Source organism: Hypanus sabinus, chromosome 11 (genome assembly GCF_030144855.1).
Source record: "Hypanus sabinus isolate sHypSab1 chromosome 11, sHypSab1.hap1, whole genome shotgun sequence".
Classification (NCBI taxonomy): domain Eukaryota; kingdom Metazoa; phylum Chordata; class Chondrichthyes; order Myliobatiformes; family Dasyatidae; genus Hypanus; species Hypanus sabinus.
This window is the reverse complement of record NC_082716.1, coordinates 158,153-180,595: the sequence shown is the minus strand read 5'-3', so window position 1 is coordinate 180,595 and position 22,443 is coordinate 158,153. Positions and strand designations below refer to the sequence as shown.

Sequence of the window (22,443 nt, the reverse complement as noted above, 5' to 3'; positions counted from 1 at the left end):
CATGTTGCAACTCTACAAATCTCTGGTGAGACCGCATTTAGAGTATTGTGTTCAATTCTTGTCATCTCATTATAGGAAGGAAATGGAAGCTATGGAGAGGGTGCAGAGGAGATTTACCAGGATGTTGCCTGGTTTGGAGAACAAGTCATATAGAAACATAGAAACATAGAAAATAGGTGCAGGAGTAGGCCATTTGGCCCTTCGAGCCTGCACCGCCATTCAGTATGATCATGGCTGATCATCCAACTCAGAACCCTGTACCTGCTTTCTCTCCATACCCCCGATCCCTTTAACCACAAGGGCCATATCTAACTTCCTCTTAAGTATAGCCAGTGAACCAGCCTCAACTGTTTCCTGTAGCAGAGAATTCCACAGATTCACCACTCTCTGTGTGAAGAAGTTTTTCCTCATCTTGGTCCTAAAAGGCTTCCCCTTTATCCTAAAACTGTGACCCCTCGTTCTGGACTTCCCCAACATCGGAAACAATCTTCCTGCATCTAGCCTGTCCAATCCCTTTAGAATTTTATATGTTTCAATAAGATCTCTGTACTCTCTGTACTCTTCTCTGTACTCCCTCTTTGGCAAGAATGTCTTTCCTCAGATTAGGGGACCAAAACTGCGCACAATATTCTAGGTGCGGTCTCACCAAGGCCTTGTACAACTGCAGTAGAAGTATGAAGCAAGGTTAGCAGAGCTGGGACTTTTCTCTTTGGAGCATAGAAGAATGAGAGGGGACTTGATAGACGTCTACAAGATTATGAGAGGCATGGATAGGGTGGATAGTCAGTACCTGTTTCCCAGGGCACCAATAGCAAGCACCAGAGGGCATATGTATAAAATTAAAGGAGGGAAGTTTAGAGGAGACATCAGGGGTAAGTTTTTTACACAGAGGGTTGTGAGTGCCTGGAATAAGTTGCCAGGGATGGTGGTGGAGGCTAAAACATTAGGGGTATTTAAGAGCCTCTTGGACAGGCACATGGATGAAAGAAAAATAGAGGGTTATGGGGTAGTGTGAGTTTAGTACTTTTTTTTTTAAGGATTATATGGGTTGACTCTATCGCCCATTTTTATTCCCCTTCACACACAGGTCAGCCCCCAGCCCCCTATCTGGTAACAACCTCTCTGCTCTCACCTCTTTTACTTGCAAGAATTGAGCAGTTCCTGAGTTCCTGTTTATCTCCTTCCAGCAGGTCTCCCATCTTCATATGTCCCTCCTACAACCTTGCAACATGTCTTGTATCTTCCTTTTTCTCTCTCTATCTCTCTATCTTCATCTCCCCTTCCATCGCCCTCTCCATCTCCCCTCCTCCCCCTCTCCCCCTCTATTGATCATTCATTTGCTACAGGTTTCCAACTCAATCAAACTCACCTCCCCTACCTGGCAAGATCTGCCTGTCTGTCTCACACATCAGCCCCATCCTTCAGTCCACCAATCACCTCAGAATCCTCTGCAACCACTCCACTTTTCTTCTTCATATTGACAATCCATCATCTCCACAGAGAAAAGATGCAGAGTTTCAAACCAAAGCATTGATAACTTCTTTCCTCTCCCCCCAGCAATAAATTTTCTCCATCCAATTAAGAAATCCTCTCTACTCAATAAATCCTCTCCCTCCATCAATAAATCCTCTTCTCTCCATCAGTAAGTCCTCTCCCCTCCCTCCATTGATAACTCCTTTCCTCTCCTGGATAAATCCTCCCCTCTCTCCGTTGATATATCCTCTTCCTGTATCGATAAATCCTCTCCTCTCTCTCCTTCGATAACTCCTCGATCTCATTCAATAAATCCTCTCACTCTACAGATGCTGCTCAGCCCATTAAATTGTTACAGCAGTTTTGTTTATTTCCTTGGATTCGAGCACCTGCAGTCTCTCATATCTAAATTTACGCTAATTCCATTTTTACTTACATCCTCATAAATTTTCCCCCAAGTTTACTACCACTCTAGAATCATTTAAAATGAAACCACGTACCTTTGGGATGTGGAAGGAATCAAAAGTACCCAGAGCAATTCCGCGTGGTAAGTGAGCAGGTCTACAGAATGTGGCTTGTAATGTCTCGCCATGCTATAGTGCTATCTTATCATCTTTAGATGCAATATACTAGGATAAGCTCTGCAGCAAAAATGTGCAAACTCCATCCAGACAGCATCAGAAATCAGGATTCCAAGCATGATTCCCAGAAATCTCCCTGTGATCCTGGTGCAGTCCCAGCTGCTCCTAGAGTTCCAGCTGTGATTCCCAGAGAACTTGCTGTATTCCAGGTGTAGTCCCAGCTGGTCCTGGTGCTCCAGCTGTGAGTCACAGAGATCTCCCTGTGTTCCTAGTGAGTTCCCACCTGGTTCTGATGCTCCAGTTATAGGTCACAGAGACCTTAGCGACTGGTGAGGTAACCAGAAGGTTGGAGGATAGCCAATGTGGTTCTGCTATTCAATAATGACTCTAAAAATAAACTAAAAATTATAGGCCGGTGAGCCTGACATCAGTCAAGGAAGTTAATTGGAAGGCATTCTGACGGACTGGATGTATAACTATTTACATAGAGGTGAACTGATTAAGGAAAGTCAGCATAACTTCATGTGTGTCAGGTCATGTCTAACCAATCTTACAGAGTTTTTCAAGGAAGTTGCCAGGAAAGTTGATGAAGGTAAAGCTGCGGATGTTGTCTACATGGACATTAGCAAGGCATTTGACAAAGTCCTGTATGGTAGGTTGGTCAAGAAGGTTCAGTTGCTCGGTATTCAAGATGAGGTAGTAAATTGGATTAGACATGCTGTTCAGCATAGATTAGATGAGCTGAAGGGCCTGTTTCTCTGCTATACTTTTCTATGACTCTATCTTCCTGGGCTCCAGCTGTGCTTCCCTGTGATCTCCTTGTTTTCCAGCTGTGAGACCCAGCTATCTCCCTGTGTTCCAGGTGAGTTCCCAGCTGGTCCTGGTGCTCCAGGTGTATATCCCTGTGTTCCAGAGCTGCTCCCAGTCCACCAGATGTGGTCCAATAGGGCTCTTGTGTTGTTTTCAAGTAATGTCTGCTCTTCATACTCCAAACTCTGATATGAACCCCAACATCCCTGACAATATAAAGAGCTGGGAATTCTCTCAATGTACTTTTGATGACTGATCTCCTAGAATACAGTCTGTGATAGTTTGTTCTTTGATTACAGGTTCCAAAACGTATGGATTACTCAGGATTTCCATGGTACGTACATGCATCACACCAGTACCCAGAGGCACAGCCCAACACTAGCATACAATCGTTGACTCAGTGTATCAAAGCAGTGGCTGGTGGTAGTTAGCATTGACTCAGCCCAACGCTAGCATACAATCATTAACTCAGTTAGTCAAAACAATGGCTGGTGGTGTGAGGGACTCTCAGAACTTACGTTTGCTGTTGTGACGAGAAATGTACAAAGCACTTTATAAAAAACACTGGTGTCAGTGTATGAGTGGAACTGACTGCTTCATGTCAGCAACTCACTCCTTGTCCAGCAGAGAAAGATCATTTTAATATACTGTACCTTTCTAATTTTTTTCTCCAAAACTGGATGAACACACATTTTTCCACATTATATCCCACCTACCTTGTCCTGTCCCATTCATTTACCCTTCCTATATCCTACCTACAAACTCTCACAACCTATACAATCACCCAGCTTTGTATACTAGGATACATTACTCACTATAAACCCTCTCCTCTCCTTTCCTCTCCCTTCATTGACAAACCTTTCCTCCACACAAACCATTAATGTAGATTGTGAACTGCCAGGGTCCCTGCAGCTCTCCACCAGTCTGAAAATGACCAATTTATTTCCATTCTGTGATGATGAGGTTATTGGCTTCACTCTCAAATGAACAACACATCCCATGGACACTATGTTTGAAAAAAACTGGGAAACAATTGCCAGCTTTTCCAGATTCTTGTGTCTGGAACTTGTATCATATTCTTGTACCAGATACTACATGTGTTTAAACCAGTATCAATATTCTGAATTATTTCATTTATTGTTTGTATTTTGGGATGTCCTGGTGTGGGCAGAGGTTCAAAGTTCAAGTAAATTCATTATCATAAAAACATAAACAACCCTAAGATTTGTTTTCTTTTGGGTATACTCTGTAAATCCAAGAACCATAATAGAATCAATAAAAGATCACACACAACAGGACAAGACAACCAATGTCCTTAAGACAACAAACAACAAATACAAAGAAAAAAATAAATAATAATAATAAATAAGCAACAAATATCGTCCATAGGTTGTGGGAACAGTTCTGTAAAGGGCAAGTGAAATTGAGTGAAATTATCCTCACTGGTTCAAGAGTCTGACAGTTGAGGGATAATAACTGTTCCTGAACCCAATAGTGTGGACCCTGAGGCTCCTGTACCTTCTTGCTGATGGTAGCAGTGAGAAGAGAGCATACCCTGGGTGGTTTGGTCCTTAATGATGGATGCTGTTTTCTTGAGACATTGCTCCATGTAGATGTGCTCAGTAGTGGGGAGGGTTTTACCTGTGATGGACCACAATGTATGCACTACTCTTTGAAGGATTTTCTGTTCAAGGATCTTGGTGTTTCCATACCAGGCTGCATTGCAACCAATTAATATACTCTCCACCAACATCTATAGAAATTTATCAAGGTTTCTGATGCAAGCATTTAAGGAAATTGAAGTGCTGCAGTGCCTTTTCATATTTGCACTTATATGCTGGGCACAGGTCCAGTCCTCCCAAATAATAATACTGAATAATTTAAATTTTCTCACCTTTCCAACTTTGATCCTCTGATGAGGACTGGCTCATGGACCTCCAATTTCCACCTCCTGAAGTCAATAATCAGTTCCCTGGTGTTGGTGACCATATGATATGGAAGCAAAATTAGACTATTTGGCCCATCAAGGTTGCTCCATCATTTCACCATGGCTAATCCAGTTCTCCTCTCAGCCCCAAACTCCTGCTTTCCCCGTGTCCCTTCATGCCCTAAACAGTCATGAATCTGTCAAACTCTGCCAAAAATATACATAAAGACTTGGCCACATCTGCCTGTGGCAAAGAATTCCACAGATTAACCACTCAGTAGCTAAAGAAAGGACACCCCCTATTCTGAGGCTGTGTCCATTGGTCTCAGACTCAAGGTATTTCACATTTGAAAGGTTTCAATGAAGCCACCCCTCATTTTCCTAAATTCCAGAGAATAAAGGCCTAGGGCCATCAAATGCTCCTCATATGACAAGCCATTCAATCCTGAAAAAAATTTTGTGAACCTCCTTTAAACCCTCTCCAGTTTCAGCAAATACTTTCTATGATAAGAGACCCAAAACTGCTCACAGTACTCCAAGTGAGGCATCACCAGTGCTTCATAAATTTTCAACATTACATGGTTGCTTTTATATTCTAGTCCTCTTGAAATGAACATTAACATCACATTTGCCATCCTCACCACAGACTCACCCTGCAAATTAACCTTCAGGGAATCCTGCAGAAGGACTCCCTGTGGAACACCACTAGCCACCAGCAGCCAATCAGAAAAGGCTCCCTTTATTACCACTCTGCCTCCTGCCAATCAGCCATGGCTTTATCATATATAACTATATAACAATTACAGCACAGAAACAGGCCATCTCGGCCCTTCTAGTCCGTGCCGAACGCTTACTCTCACCTAGTCCCTCTGACCCACACTCAGCCCATAACCCTCCATTCTTTTCCTGTCCATATACCTATCCAATTTTTTTCTTAAATGACAAAAACGAACCTGCCTCTACCACATCTACTGGAAGCTCGCTCCACACAGCTACCACTCAGTAAAGAAATTCCCCCTCGTGTTACCCTAACTCTCAAATCATGTCTTTTTGCTTGAATCTCCCCTACTCTCAATGGAAAAAGCCTATCCACATCAACTCAATCTATCCCCCTCATTATTTTAAATACCTCTATCAAGTCCCTGCTCAACCTTCTACACTCTAAAGAATAAAGACCTAACTTGTTTAACCTTTCTGTGTAACTTAGGTGCTGAAACCCAGGTAATATTCTAGTAAATCTCCTCTGTACTACATATAACCATATAACCATTACAATAGACAATAGACAGTAGGTGCAGGAGTAGGCCATTCAGCCCTTCTAGCCAGCACCAGCATTCACTGTGATCATGGCTGATCATACACAATCAGTACCCTGTTCCTGCCCTCTCCCCATATACCTTGACCCTGCTATCTATAAGAGCTCTATCTAACTCTCTCTTGAATGCATCCAGAGACTTGGCCTCCACTGCCTTCTGGGGCAGAGCATTCCACATACCCACCACTCTCTGGATGAAAAAGTTTTTCTGCATCTCTGTTCTAAATGGCCTACCCCTTATTCTTAAACTGTGGCCTCTAGTTCTGGACTCACCCATCAGCGGGAACATGCTTCCTGCCTCCAGTGTGTCCAATCCCTTAATAATCTTATATGTTTCAATCAGATCCCCTCTCATCCTTCTAAATTCCAGTGTATACAAGCCCAGTTGCTCCAATCTTTCAACATATGACAGTCCCACCATTCTGGGAATTAACCTTGTGAACCTACGCTGCACTCCCTCAATAGCAAGAATGTCCTTCCTCAAATTTGGAGACCAAAACTGCATACAATGCTCCAGGTGGGGTCTCACCAGGGCCCTGTACAGCTGCAGAAGGACCTCTTTACTCCTATACTCAATTCCTCTTGTTATAAAGGCCAGCATGCCATTAGCTTTCTTCACTGCCTGCTGTACCTGCACGCTTGCTTTTATTGACTGATGTACAAGAACACTTAGATCTCATTGTACTTCCCCTTTTCTTAACTTGACTTCATTTAGATAGTAATCTGCCTTCCTGTTCTTGCCACCAAAGTGGATAACCTCACATTTATCCACATTAAACTGCATCTGCCATACATTTGCCCACTCACCCAACCTGTCCAAATCACCCTGCATTCTCATAACATCCTCCTGACATTTCACACTGCCACCCAGCTTTGTGTCATCAGCAAATTTGCTAATGTTACTTTTAATCCCTTCATCTAAATCATTAATGAAAATTGTAAACAGCTGTGGTCCCAGCACCAAGCCTTGCGGTACCCCACTGGTCACAGCCTGCCATTCCGAAAGGGACCCGTTAATCGCTACTTTTTGTTTCCTGTTAGCCAGCCAATTTTCAATCCATGTCAGTACTTTGCCCCCAATACCATGTGCCCTAATTTTGCCCACTAATCTCCTATGTGGAACTTTATCAAAAGCTTTCTGGAAGTCCAGGTACACTACACCCACTGGATCTCCATTGTCCATTTTCATAGTTACATCCTCAAAAAACTCCAGAAGATTAGTCAAGCATGATTTTCCCTTCATAAATCCATGCTGACTCAGACTGATCCTTCTACTGCTATCCAAATGTGTCATAATTTCCTCTTTTATAATTGACTCCAACATCTTTCCCACCACTGACATCAGGCTAACCAGTCTATAATTCCCTGTTTTCTCTCTCCCTCCTTTCTTGAAAAGTAGGACAACATTAGCCACCCTCCAATCAGCAGGAACTGTTCCTGAATCTATAGAGCATTGGAAAATGATTACCAATGCGTTCACGATTTCTAGAGCCACCTCTTTAAGTACCCTGGGATGCAGACCATTAGGTCCCGGGGACTTATCAGCCTTCAGACTCAATAGTCTATCCAACACCGTTTCTTGCCCAATATAAATTTCCTTCAGTTCATCCTTTACCCAAGTTCCTTTGGCCACTATTACATCTTGGAGATTGTTTGTGTCTTCCCTAGTGAAAACAGATCCAAATTACCTGTTCAACTCGTCTACCATTTCCTTGTTCCCCATAATAAATTCACCTGTTTCTGTCTTCAATGGCCCAATTTTGGTCTTAACTATTTTTTTTGCTACTCACATACCTAAAGAAGCTTTTACTATCCTCCTTTATATTCTTGGCTAGTTTACCTTCGTACCTCATTTTGTCTTGGCGTATTGCCTTTTTTGTTATCTTCTGTTGCTCTTTAAAAGCTTCCCAGTCCTCCGGTTTCCCGCTCATCTTGGCTATGTTATACTTCTCTTTTATTTTTATACTGCCCTTTACTTCCCTCGTCAGCCAAGGCCACCCCTTACTCCCCTTAGGATCTTTCTTCCTTTTTGGAATGAACCAATCCTGCACCTTCTGCATTATTCCCAGAAATACCTGCCATTGTTGTTCCACTGTCTTCCCTGCTAGGGTATTGTTCCATTGAACTTTGGCCAGCTCCTCCCTCATAGCTCCATAGTTCCCTTTGTTCAACTGTAATACTGACACATCCGATTTTCCCTTCTCCTTCTCAAATTGTAGGTTAACACATATCATATTATGGTCACTACCTCCTAACGGTTCCTTTACCTCGAGGTCCCTGATCAAATCCGGTTCATTGCACAACACTAAATCCAGAATTGCCTTCTCCCTGGTAGGCTCCAGTACCAGCTGTTCTAAGAATCCATCTCGGAGGCACTCCACAAACTCCCTTTCTTGGGGTCCAGTACCATTCTGATTCTTCCAGTCTACCTGCATGTTGAAATCCCCCATGACAACTGTATCGTTACCTTTGTGACATGCCAATTTTAACTCTTACAGCATGAAAACAGGCCATCTCAGCCCTTCTAGTCCATGCCAATGCTTATACTCACCTAGTCCCACTGGTCTGCACTCAGGCCATAACCCTCCATTCCTTTCCTGTCCATATACCTACCCAATTTTACTTTAAATGACAATACCGAACCTACCTCTACCACTTCTACTGGAAGCTCATTCCACACAGCTACCACTCTCTGAGTAAAGAAATTCCCCCTCATGTTACCCTTAAACTTTTGCCCCCTAACTCTCAAATCATGTCCTCTTGTTTGAATCTCCCCTACTCTCAATGGAAAAAGCCTATCCACGTCAACTCGATCTATCCCCCTCATAATTTTAAATACCTCTATCAAGTCCCCCCTCAAACTTCTACGGTCCAAAGAATAAAGACCAAACTTGTTCAGCCTTTCTCTGTAACTTTGGTGCTGAAACCCAGGTAACATTCTAGTAAATCTTCTCTGTACTCTCTCTATTTTGTTGATATTTTTCCTATAATTCAGTGACCAGAACTGTACACAATACTCCAAATTTGGCTTCACCAATGCTTTGTACAATTTTATCATTACATCCCAACTCCTATACTCAATGCTCTGATTTATAAAGGCCAGCATACCAAAAGCTTTCTTCACCACCCTATCCACATCAGATTCCACCTTCAGGGAACTATGCACCATTATTCCTAGATCACTCTGTTCTACTGCATTCTTTAATGCCCTACCGATTACCATGTATGTGTTATTTTGATTAATCCTACCAAAATGTAGCACCTCACATTTATCAGCATTAAACTCCATCTGCCATCATTCAGCCCGCTCTTTTAATTGGCCTAAATCTCTCTGCAAGCTTTGAAAACCTACTTCATTATCCGCAACGCCACCTATCTTATTATCATTTGCATACTTACTAATCAGTTTACCACCCCATCATTGAGATCATTAACGTATATGACAAACAACACTGGACCCAATACAGATCCCTGAGGCACACCACTAGTCACCGGCCTCCAACCTGACAAACAGTTATCCACCACTACTCTCTGGCATCTCCCATCCAGCCACTGTTGAATCCATTTTACTACTTCAATATTAATACCTAACGATTAAACCTTCCTAACTAACCTACCATGTGGAACCTTGTCAAAGGCCTTACTGAAGTCCATATAGACTACATCCACTACTTTACCGTCATCAACTTTCCTTGTAACCTCTTCTAAATATTCAGTAAGATTTGTCAAGCATGACTTTCCACGCACAAATCCATGTTGACTGTTCCTAATCAGAACTTGTCTATCCAGATAGTTATATATACCATCACCAAGAATACTTTCCATTAATTTACCCACCACTGACGTCAAACTTACAGGCCTATAATTGCTAGGTTTACTCTTGGAACCCTTTTTAAACAATGGAACCACATGAGCAATACGCCAATCCTCCAGCACCATCCCCGTTTCTAATGACATCTGGAATATTTCTGTCAGCGCCGCTGCTATTTCTACACTAACTTCCCTCAAGGTCCTAGGGAATATCCTGTCAGGACCTGGAGATTTATCCACTTTTATATTCTTTACAAGTGCCAGTACTTCCTCTTCTTTAATCATCATAGTTTCCATAACTACTCTACTTGTTTCCCTTACCTTAGACAATTCAATATCCTTCTCCTTAATGAATACCGAAGAAAAGAAATTGTTCAAAATCTCCTCCATCTCTTTTGGTTCTGCACATAGCTGTCCACTCTGATTCTCTAAGGGACCAATTTTATCCCTCACTATCCTTTTGCTATTAATATAACTGTAGAAACCCTTTGGATTTATTTTCATCTTACTTACCAAAGCAATCTCCTGTCTTTTAGCTTTTCTAATTTCTTTCTTAAGATTCTTTTTACATTTTTTATATTCCTCGAGCACATCATTTACTCCATGCTGTCTATATTTTTTGTAGATCTCCCTCTTTTTCCGAACCAGATTTTCAATATCCTTTGAAAACCATGGCTCTCTCAAACTTTTAACCTTTCCTTTCAACCTAACAGGAACATAAAAATTCTGTACCCTCAAAATTTCACCTTTAAATGACCTCCATTTCTCTATTACATCCTCCCCATAAAACAAATCGTCCCAATCCATGCCTTCTAAATCCTTTCGCATCTCCTCAAAGTTAGCCTTTCTCCAATCAAAAATCTCTACCCTGGGTCCAGTCCTATCCTTCTCCATAATTATATTGAAACTAATGGCATTGTGATTACTGGACCCGAAGTGCTCCCCAACACATACCTCCATCACCTGACCTATCTCATTCCCTAACAGGAGATTCAACACTAATCCTTATTCAGTTGGCACCTTTATGTATTGCTGCAAAAAACTATCCTGCATACATTTTACAAACTCCAAACCATTCAGCCCTTTTTACAGTATGGGCTTCCCAGTCTATGTGTGGAAAATTAAAATCTCCCACAATCCACAACCCTGTGCTTACTACAAATATCTGCTATCTCCCTACAAATTTGCTCCAATTCTTGCTCCTATTAGGTGGTCTATAATACACCCCTATGTTACCACACCTTTCTCATTCCTCAATTCCACCCAAATAGATTCCCTAGACGAGCCCTCTAATCTATCCTGCCAAAGCACTACTGTAATATTTTCTCTGAGAAGCAATGCAACACCTCCCCCTCTTGCCCCTCTGATTCTATCACACCTGAAGCAACGAAATCCAGGAATATTTAGTTGCCAGTCACACCCCTCCTGCAACCATGTTTCACTAATAGCTACAACATCGTATTTCCAGGTATCAGTCCATGCTCTAAGCTCATCCACCTTTCTTACAATGCTCCTAGCATTAAAATAGATGCATTTAAGTAACTCTCCACCTCTTACTCTCTGTTTATCCCTAACAGTGCAAACAACTTTATTATCTTCTTCTTCCTTCTCCCCTACATCTTCGGTCTGAGTTCTCCCCTTCTCTGTCACCTGCCTATCATCTCTCACACAGTGTCTACTAGTTTTCTCTAATTGTGAACTAACCTCCTCTCTCCTAGTCTCTTCAACTTGATTCCCACCCCCCAACCATTCTATCTTAAAGTCTCCCCAGTAGCCTTCATAAATCTGCCTACCAGGATATTGGTCCCCCTAGGATTCAAGTGCAACCCATCCTTTTTGTACAGGTTACACCTGCCCCAAAAGAGGTCCAAATGAACCAGAAACTTGAATCATAGAACATAGAATAGTACAGCACATTACAGGCCCTTCGGCCCACAATGTTGTGCTGACCCTCAAACCCAGCCTCACATATAACCCTCCACCTTAAATTCCTCCATATACCTGTCTAGTAGTCTTTTAAACTTCACTAGTGTGTCTACCTCCACCACTGACTCAGGCAGTGCATTCCGTGCACTATCCGCTCTCTGAGTGAAAAACCTTCCTCTAATATCTCCCTTGAACTTTCCTCCCCTTAACTTAAAGCCATGTCCTCTTGTACTGAGCAGTGTTGCCCTGGGGAAGAGGCACTGGCTGTCCACTCTGTCTATTCCTCTTAATATCTTGTACACCTCTATCATGTCTCCTCTCATCCTCCTTCTCTCCAAAGAGTAAAGCCCTAGCCCCCTTAATCTCTGATCATAATCCATACTCTCTAAACCAGGCAGCATCCTGGTAAATCTCCTCTGTACCCTTTCCAATGCTTCCACATCTTTCCTATAGTGAGGCGACCAGAACTGGACACAGTTCTCCAAGTGTGGCCTAACCAGAGTTTTATAGAGCTGCATCATTACATCGCGTCTCTTAAACTCTATCCCTTGACTTATAAAAGCTAACACCCCATAAGCTTTCTTAACTACCCTATCTACCTGTGAGGCAACTTTCAGGGATCTATGGACATGTACCCCCAGATCCCTCTGCTCCTCCACACTACCAAGTATCCTGCCATTTACTTTGTACTCTGCCTTGGAGTTTGTCCCTCCAAAGTGTACCACCTCACACTTCTCTGGGTTGAATTCCATCTGCCACTTCTCAGCCCACTTCTGCATCCTATCAATGTCTCTCTGCAATCTACGACAATCCTCTACACTATCTACAACACCACCAACCTTTGTGTCATCTGCAAACTTGCCAACCCACCCTTCTACCCCTTCATCCAGGTCGTTAATAAAAACCACAAAAAGTAGAGATTTCAAGAACTGATCCTTGTGAGACACCACTAGTCACAATCCTCCAATCCAAATGTACTCCCTCTACCACAACCCTCTGCCTTCTACAGGCAAGCCAATTCTGAATCCACCTGGCCAAACTTCCCTGGATCCCATGCCTTCTGACTTTCTGAATAAGCCTACCATGTTCAACCTTGTCAAATGCCTTACTAAAATCCATGTCGATCACATCCACTGCACTACCCACATCTATATGCCTGGTCACCTCCTCAAAGAACTCTTATCAGGCTTGTTAGGCACGATCTGCCTTTCACAAAGCCATGCTGACTGTCCCTGATCAGACTATGATTCTCTTAATGCCCATAGATCCTATCTCTAAGAATCTTTTCCAACAGCTTTCCCACCACATCCTGCCCCCTGCTCCAATCCCTCAGCCACACATTTATCCTCCTCATTTATCCACCTCATTCCATTCCTACTCTCACTGTCGCATGGCACAGGCAGTAATCCCGAGATTACTACCTTTGTGGTCCCTTTCTAACTCCCTATATTCTCTCTTCAGGACCTCTTCCCTTTTCCTACCTATGTCATTGGTACCTATATGTACCACGACCTCTGGCTCCTCACCCTCCCACTTCAGGATATCTTGGACGCGATCAGAAACATCCCGGACCCTGGCACCAGAGAGGCAAACTACCATCCGGGTCTCCTGACTACGTCCACATAATCACCTGTCTGACCCCCTAACTATCGAGTCCCCTATTACTACTGCCTTTCTCTTCCTTTCCCTACCTTCTGAGCTACAGGGCCAGACTCTGTGCTGGAGGCACGGCCACTGTTGCTTCCTCCAGGTAGACAATTTCCCCCCAACAGTACTCAAACAGGAGTACTTATTGTCAAGGGGTACAACCACTGGGGTACTCTCTAGTACCTGACTCTTCCCCTTCCCCCTCCTAACCGTGACCCACTTGTCTGCCTCCCGTGGCCCTGGTGTGACACCTGCCTGTAACTCCTCTCTATCACTCTCCCTGACCAGACAAAGGTCATCGAGCTGTAGCTCCAGTTCCCTAACACGGTCCCTGGAGCTGCAGCTCGGTGCACCTGGCACAGATGTGGACGTCTGGGAGGCTAGGAGACTCCAGGATCTCCCACATCTAACACCGAGAACAACAAGCTGCCCTGACACTCATTCTTCCCCCTTTTCTCAAATAACAGGAAAAAATGAAACCTAAACCTACCTTGCCTTGCATGTTTCCGCCTCAGCCCATTGAGCCCAAGCCCTTAAGCCTTCACTCTACTCCCAGCTCACTCTGCTGCCTGCAAAACAACGCTGCCCGCTGTATAAGGCTGTGTTCCTTTTAAATCTTCCGCTCTTCACTACCCGACGTCACACGCCTGTGCAGTCCCGCCTCTCTTAACTCCGATGAGAAGAAGAAAAATCAAAATGGCTCCCGCCCCACTCCTTCTCCGATTCTCAGCCTTCCTTCTCCAAATTAAACCCGAAACAGAATTTCTGACCTTTTAAATCTTCCGCACTTCACTGCCTGATATCACACGCCTGCGCAGTCCTGCCTCCCTTAACTCGGATGAGAAGAAGAAAAAAATCAAAATGGCTCCCACTGCACTCCCGCTCCGATTCTCAGCCTTCCTTCTCCAAATTCAATCGATGCTAGAATCTTTCCTGTTAACCCTTGTTAAACAGCCTCATGTGTGGAACCTGGTTAAAGGCCTTCTGAAAATCCAAGTACACAACATCAACCGATCCTCCTTTGTCTGTCCTCTTTGTTATTTCTTCAAAGAATTCCAATAGATAAGGACTCCCTTAGCACCTAAGTTTTTTTGTATTTTCTCTCCATTTAGAAAATAGTCAATCATTTAATTTCCTTTATCAAAGTGTATGTCCATACACTTCCTGACACTGTATTCCATCTGCCATTTATTTGCCCATTCTCCTTATCTAAGTCCTTCTGTAGCCTTTCTACTTCCTCAAAACTACCTTCATATCATCTGAAAATTTTTCAATAAAGCCATCAACTTCTTCATCCAAATCATTGGTATGTAATGTAAAGAGAATCAGCCCCAACACAGACCCCTATGGAATACCACTAGTCACCAGCAGCCAGACAGAAAAGTCTCCCTTTATTCCCACTCTTTGCCTCCTGCCAATCAGCCACGGCTTTATCCATACTAAAATCTTTCCTGTAATACCATGAGTTTGTTCCTTGTTAAGCAGCCTCATGTGTGGCCCCTTGTCAAAGGCCTTCTGAAAATCCAAGTACACAACATCAACTGATCCTCCTTTGTCTGTCCCGTTTGTTATTTCTTGAAAGAATTCCAGTAGATTTGACAGGCAAGATTTTCCCTTTACAGAAACCATGCTGACTTTGACTTACTTAATCATTAGTCTCCAAGTACCCTGAAACCTCATTCATGATAATAGACTCCGACACTTCCCAACTAACTGGCCTATAGTTTCCTTTCTTCTGCCTCTCCCCCTTCTTGCAGAGTGGAGTGACATTTTCAATTTTCCAGTCTTCCAGAACCATTTCAGAATCTCGTGATTCTTTGAAGATCATTACTAATGGTTCCACGATCTCTTCAGCCACCTCTTTCAGAACACTGGAATGTACACCATCTGGTCCTCATGACTTTTCAGGATCCCAAGAACCTCTGTCTAGTTATGGTAACTTGAGTGAGAGGTTGTTGTTATGGAACTACTCAGTTAGATTTTCATTTTCCCTCCTATATGCTGATTCATCACCACCTTTGTTCTGGCCAGTAACAGTGGTTTTGTCAGCACACTTAAATATGATATCTATAGTGATATAGAGTCTGCCTGCTTGGCTGTGTAAGGTGATACTGTTTTACTGGCTGCTAAGTAACTGGCAGTTTATCCACTTATCAGGTTTGCTGGAGCAATCGATCGGCATCAGGCAGAAGCTGAATTGATTAACTGTGAGAACAGCACTTTCCTTGTTCGGCAGAGGCCTAAGCAACTGGAAGAATTTGCCATCAGCATCAAGTGAGTTGCTACTGCCCTCAGGCAGGTACAGTGCTGAAGTACAAATAGGGTCAGAGCTCATGTTCAATAGGATTCACTCCAGGTAACCACTTCACCAACACAAGGGATTCTGCAGATGCTGGAAATCCAGAGCAACACACACAAAATGCTGGAGGGATTCAGCAGGTCAGGCAGCATCTATATGGAAATGAATAAACAGTTGATCTTTCTGGCCAAGACCATTCATTGAGACTGATTAGGACTGTCCTGATGAAGGGTATTGGCCTTCATTGTTAATTAATTTCCATAAATGTTGCCTGACCTGCTGAGCTGCTCCAGCGTTTTTTATGTGTTGACTGCTTCACCTGTTTGTCAAAGGGACCAGTAACCAAACAGTGAGCTCAATGGGAACCTTTAGCAACCTCAAGGCAACAGTGGCAGAGCTGGTAGAGCAGCTGGCTGATACCTCCAGTGACCTGGATTTGATCAGACCTCGAGAGGTTTAATGTTAATGTGAGAGTCTGAATTTCTTCCCACAGGCATGAGAAAGTAGATGAGTTAATTGTCACTGATTTATGTATGACTGGTGGAATCTGGGTGAGGTACTTGAGAGGAAGGTGGCAAGAATAAAAGTCAAATTAGTGTGGAATTACTGTAAGAGTGCCCTTGGAGTCATACTGCACCAAACAGGCCATTCGGCCAACTAGTTAATGGCTACCAAGATGCTCCACCTCATTCCATTTGCCAGTATTTGGGCCATAACCTGGCAGCGCAGATAGTTATTAATGAATATGATATAGTTGGGATCACAGAGACATGGCTCCAGGGTGACCAAGGATGGGAGCTCAACATCCAGGGATATTCAATATTCAGGAGGGATAGACAGGAAAGAAAAGGAGGTGGGGTAGCATTGCAGGTTAGAGAGGAGATTAACGCAATAGAAAGGAAGGACATTAGGCTGGAGGATGTGGAATCGATATGGGTAGGGCTGCATAACACTAAGGGGCAGAAGACGCTGGTGGGAGTTGTGTACAGGTCACCTAGGTCAGTAGTAGTGAGGTTGGGGATGGCATTAAACAGGTCAGTAGTAGTGAGGTTGGGGATGGCATTAAACAGGAAATTAGAAATGCGTGCAATAAAGGAACAGTAGTTATAATGGGTGACTTCAATCTACATATAGATTGGGTGAACCAAATTGGTAAGGGTGCTGAGGAAGAGGATTTCTTGGAATGTATGCAGAATGGTTTTCTGAACCAACACGTCAAGGAACCAACTAGAGAGCAGGCCATTCTAGATTGGGTATTGAGCAATGAGGAAGGGTTAGTTAGCAATCTTGTCGTGCAAGTCCCCTTGGGTAAGAGTGACCATAATATGGTGGAATTCTTCATTAAGATGGAGAGTGACATAGTTAATTCAGAAACAAAGGTTCTGAACTTAAAGAAGGGTAACTTTGAAGGTATGAGACGCATTAAGACAGACTGGCAAATGATACTTAAAGGGTTGACAGTGGATATGCAATGGCAAGCATTTAAAGATCGCATGGATGAACTACAACAATTGTTCATCCCAGTTTGGCAAAAGAATAAACCAGGGAAGGTAGTGCACCCATGGCTAACAAGGGAAATTAGGGATAGTATCAAGTCCAAAGAAGAAACATATAAATTAGCAAAAAAAAGTGGCATACCTGAGGACTGGGAGAAATTCAGAGACTAGCAGAGGAGGACAAAGGGCTTAATTAGGAGAGGGAAAAAAGATTATGAGGGAAAGCTGGCAGGGAACATAAAAACTGAGTGTAAAAGCTTTTATAGATACGTGACAAGAAAAAGACTGGTCAAGACAAATGTAGGTCCTTTACAGTCAGAAACAGGTGAATAGATCATAGGGAACAAAGACATGGCAGACCAATTGAATAACTACTTTGGTTCTGTCTTCACTAAGGAGGACATAAATAATCTTCCAGAAATAGTAAGGAACTGAGGGTCTAGTGAGATGGAGGAACTGAGGGAAATACATGTTAGTAGGGAAGTGGTGTTAGGTAAATTGAAGGGATTAAAGGCAGATAAATCCCCAGGGCCAGATGGTCTGCATCCCAGAGTGCTTAAGGAAGTAGCCCAAGAAATAGTGGATGCATTAGTGATAATTTTTCAAAACTCCTTAGATTCTGGATTAGTTCCTGAGGATTGGAGGGTGGCTAATGTAACCCCACTTTTTGAAAAAGGAGGGAGAGAGAAACCGGGGAATTATAGACCGGTTAGTCTGACATTGGTGGTGGGGAAAATGCTAGAGTCGGTTATCAAAGATATGATAACAGCACATTTGGAAAGAGGTGAAATCATCAGACAAAGCCAGCATGGATTTGTGAAAGGAAAATCATGTCTGACAAATCTTATAGAATTTTTTGAAGATGTAACTAGTAGAGTGGATAGGGGAGAGCCAGTGGATGTGGTATATTTAGATTTTCAAAAGGCTTTTGACAAGGTCCCACACAGGCGATTAGTGTGCAAGCTCAAAAGAACAGGTATTGGGGGTATGATATTGATGTGGATAGAGAACTGGTTGGCAGACAGGAAGCAAAGATTGGGAGTAAATGGGACCTTTTCAGAATGGCAGGCAGTAACTAGTGGGGTACCGCAAGGCTGAGTGCTGGGACCCCAGTTGTTTACAATATATATTAAAGATTTAGACGAGGGAATTAAATGCAGCATCTCCAAGTTTGCAGATGACATGAAGCTGGGCGGCGGTGTTAGCTGTGAGGAGGATGCTAAGAGGATGCAGGGTGACTTGGATAGGTTAGGAGAGTAGGCAAATTCATGGCAGATGCAATTTAATGTGGATAAATGTGAGGTTATCCACTTTGGTGGCAAGAACAGGAAAACAGATTATTATCTGAAAGGTGGCCGATTAGGACAAGGGGAGATGCAACGAGACCTGGGTGTCATTGTACACCAGTCATTGAAGGTGGGCATGCAGGTACAGCAGGCGGTGAAAAAGGCAAATGGTATGTTGGCTTTCATAGCAAAAGGATTTGAGTACAGGAGCAGGGAAGTTCTACTGCAGTTGTACAAGGCCTTGGTGAGACTGCACCTAGAGTACTGTGTACAGTTTTGGTCCCCTAATCTGAGGAAAGACATTCTTGCCATAGAGGGAGTACAGAGAAGGTTCACCAGATTGATTCCTGGGATGGCAGGACTTTCATATGAAGAAAGACTGGATCGACTAGGCTTATACTCACTGGAATTTAGAAGATTGAGGGGGGATCTTATTGAAACGTATAAAATTCTAAAGGGATTGGACAGGCTAGATGCAGGAAGATTGTTTCCGATGTTGGGGAAGTCAGCTCTATAAAACTCTAGTTAGGCCACTCTTGGAGTACAGTGTCCAGTTCTGGTCACCTCTCTATAGGAAGAGTGTGGAGGAGCAGAGGGATCAGGGGGGTACATGTCCACAGATCACTGAAAGTTGCCTCACAGGTAGATGGGTAGTTAAGAAAGCTTATGGGGTGTTAGCTTTCATAAGTCGAGGGATAGAGTTTAAGAGATGCAATGTCATGATGCAGCTCTATAAAACTCTAGTTAGGCCACACTTGGAGTACTGTGTCCACTATAGGAAGGATGTGGAAGCATTGGAAAGGTTACAGAGGAGATTTACCAGGATGCTGCCTGGTTTAGAGAGTATGGAGTATGATCAGAGATTAAGGGAGCTAGGGCTTTACTCTCTGGAGAGAAGGAGGCTGAGAGGAGGCATGATAGAGGAGTACAAGATATTAAGAGGAATAGACAGAGTGGACAGCCAGTGCCTCTTCCCCAGGACACCACTGCTCAGTACAAGAGGACATGGCTTTAAGGTAAGGGGAGGGAAGTTCAAGGGAGATATTAGAGGAAGGATTTTCACTCAGAGAGTGGTTGTTGCGTGGAATGCACTGCCTGAGTCAGTAGTGGAGGCAGATACACTATTGAAATTTAAGAGACTACTAGACAGGTATATGGAGGAATTTAAGGTAGAGGGTTATATGGGAGGCAGGGTTTGAGGGTTGGCACAACATTGTGGGCCAAAGGGCCTGTAATGTGCTGTACTCTATGTTCTATGTTACCAGCCCAGAACCAATCCCTGTGTCACAACACTAGTTACCAGCCCAGCACCTACACCTTAGTCACAGCACCAACCCCTGAGTCACAGCACGAGTTACCAGACCAGCACTAACCCCTGAGTCATAGCACTATTACCGGCCCAGCATTAACCTCTGAGTCACAGCACTAGTTACCAGCCCAGCACTAACCCTTGAGTCACAGCACTAGTTATGCCCAGCACCAAACCCTGAGTCACAACACTATTTACTGGCCCAATACCAAACCCTGAGTCACAACACTTGTTACCAGCCCAGCACCAACCCCTGAGTCACAGCACTACTTACAGGCCCAGCACTAACCCTTGATTCCCAGTACTAGTTACAGGCCTCTGGTCTTAGAAACTGTTTTACACCATCACCCTCTGGTTTCTACCATCGATCCATTTAGCTATCTACTGGAAATCCATGTCAGGGGTAAGTTTTTCACACAGAGAGTGCACTGTCAGCAAAGGTGGTAGAGGCAAATATAATAGGGTCTTTTAAGGTAGGTGTAACGTTCTCCTTCGCGTGTCACGAACGCCGAATTTAACATCGAGATAAACCACAGTTAATAAGAACCAGATCGCAGCAAGATTAACCATTTACTGTTCACTCTTCACATTAACATATGGTGAAAACTGTTGATAAAACAATACAAGATTGATACAGTATTTGTTCCTTCCTTAATATCACATTTCAAGTGTAAATACTTGCAAAGGTGACTATAACTACATTACACTAAGGTGCAGTATGCAGGGAGAGTTTACCTGCTCCATTGACTACTTTAAATACACTTCCATGCAAACTATCCGCGACTCTTTAACTAACGAAAGCATAAACATTATCTACCGTCGTTACTTCTAACAGGGTCGGCATTAACATCTTAGTTCAATATATCGATTATCTATTAACTTACAGCGTTGCTCTCACTGTGATTTCTCATGCCTGAAAAACAACTTCTGCTCAGGTGAGCCTCGTGGTAAGCCCCCACCCTCGCACTAATTTCAAACCGGTATTTTCCCACAAGACGCGGCGAAACCGGATGTGACGTCATCGCATGCCGATATATTTTACATGCAATGAATATACTTTAAACACTTCTAATTCTAACTAGAAAATACTATTGAATGAATTACTAAGCGAAAATATTATAAACTAAATAACTGTCGTAAAGACAGCACAGTAGGTACATGGAGCTTATAAAATAGAGGGCTATGCAGTAGCGAAATTCTAGGCAGTCTCTGGCGTAGATTACATGGTCAGCACAACATTGTGGGCCAAAGGGCCTGTAATATGCTGTAGATTTCTATGTTCTGTGTTCTATCTAGGTAGAAGTGTTAACATCAGGCAAACACAACATGGATTTATGAAGGACAGGTCCTGTTGGACAAGGGCACCAGAATTCTTTGAGGATATAAGGAACACAGTGGATAGAGAGGATCGCTATCTCTCTGAGGTGGATGTTGACATGCAGAATTTATTTCAATAAGCTGCCACATAAAAGAAATCCATGAGGATGCATTATCTTTTATGTAGCACCATAGGATTTTATTTGTTAAGCAGCCTTGTGTGGCACCTTATTAAATGCCTTCTGAAAATTCAAGTAAATGGCAGTGGATGCCTTCACTTGGATTTTCAGAAGGTATTTGATAAGGTGCCACACATGACACTGCTTAACAAGAGTTTTGGGCCCCATATCTCAGAAAGGATTAGAAAGAGTCCAAAGAAGGTTCAAGAGGATGATTCTGGGAATTAAGGGGTTAACATGTGAGCAGCATTTGGCAGAATTTAGAAGACTGCATGGGGATCTCATTGAAACCTACCAAATGCTGAAAGGGCTAGATAGGGTGGATGTGGAGAGGATGTTTCCTGTGGTGGGGGTATCCAGAACTAGAGGGATAATTGAGAAATTGAGGGGCGAACTTTTAGAACAGAGGTAAGAAGGAATTTTTTTTAGCCAGAGAATAGTGAATCTGAGGCATGCTCCGCCACAGTCTGCGGTGGAGGCCAGGTCAGTGGGTATATTTAAGGCTGGAGTTGATAGTTTCCTGATTGATTAGGGCATCAAAGGTGATGGCAAGAAAGCGGATATATGAAGTTCAGTGGGATCCAGGAGTAGCCATGATGGAATGGTGGAGCAGACTCAATGGACTGAATGGCCTAATTCTGCTCCTATATCTTATGCATGGATAAAGAATGTATTAACCAATAGAAGGCAGAGTTGGGATAAGTGGATGTTTCTCTAGTTAGCAATCATTTGTGAGCAAGAGTGTCTTGGGATCAGTGCTGGGCCTGCAACTGTTCACAACACACATTAACATTTTGAGAGTGGACCAAGTGTAGTATCTTTAAATTTAATGGAAAAGCAAATTTTGCAGAAGACTTGTTAAGGAGTTTGAGCTAGAACAGGATGAACTCCAGATTATTCAAGAGGCAAAGGGATTGACATACAGGATATACAGGGAGGTGGTTACACCCAAGGTGCAGGAGACAAGTAACTGGGTGACTATCAGGAAGGGGAAAGGAGACAAGCAACCAGTGTAGAGTATCCCTGAGACTGGTTACCCTCAACAACAGATATAACACTTTGGATGCT

At 43.2% G+C, this 22,443-nt stretch overlaps 1 protein-coding gene across 1 annotated transcript in view; it reads left to right on the top strand.

Moving 5' to 3' along the window:
• The window catches only part of LOC132401643 (guanine nucleotide exchange factor VAV3), a 451,830-nt gene that overhangs the window by 391,233 nt on the left and 38,154 nt on the right, over positions 1 to 22,443 (top strand). Inside the window, exons 22-23 of the mRNA XM_059983657.1 lie at positions 3,164 to 3,198; positions 15,647 to 15,763. Coding sequence (XP_059839640.1) covers positions 3,164 to 3,198; positions 15,647 to 15,763 — 152 coding nt within the window. The remainder of the gene's footprint in view (positions 1 to 3,163; positions 3,199 to 15,646; positions 15,764 to 22,443) is intronic.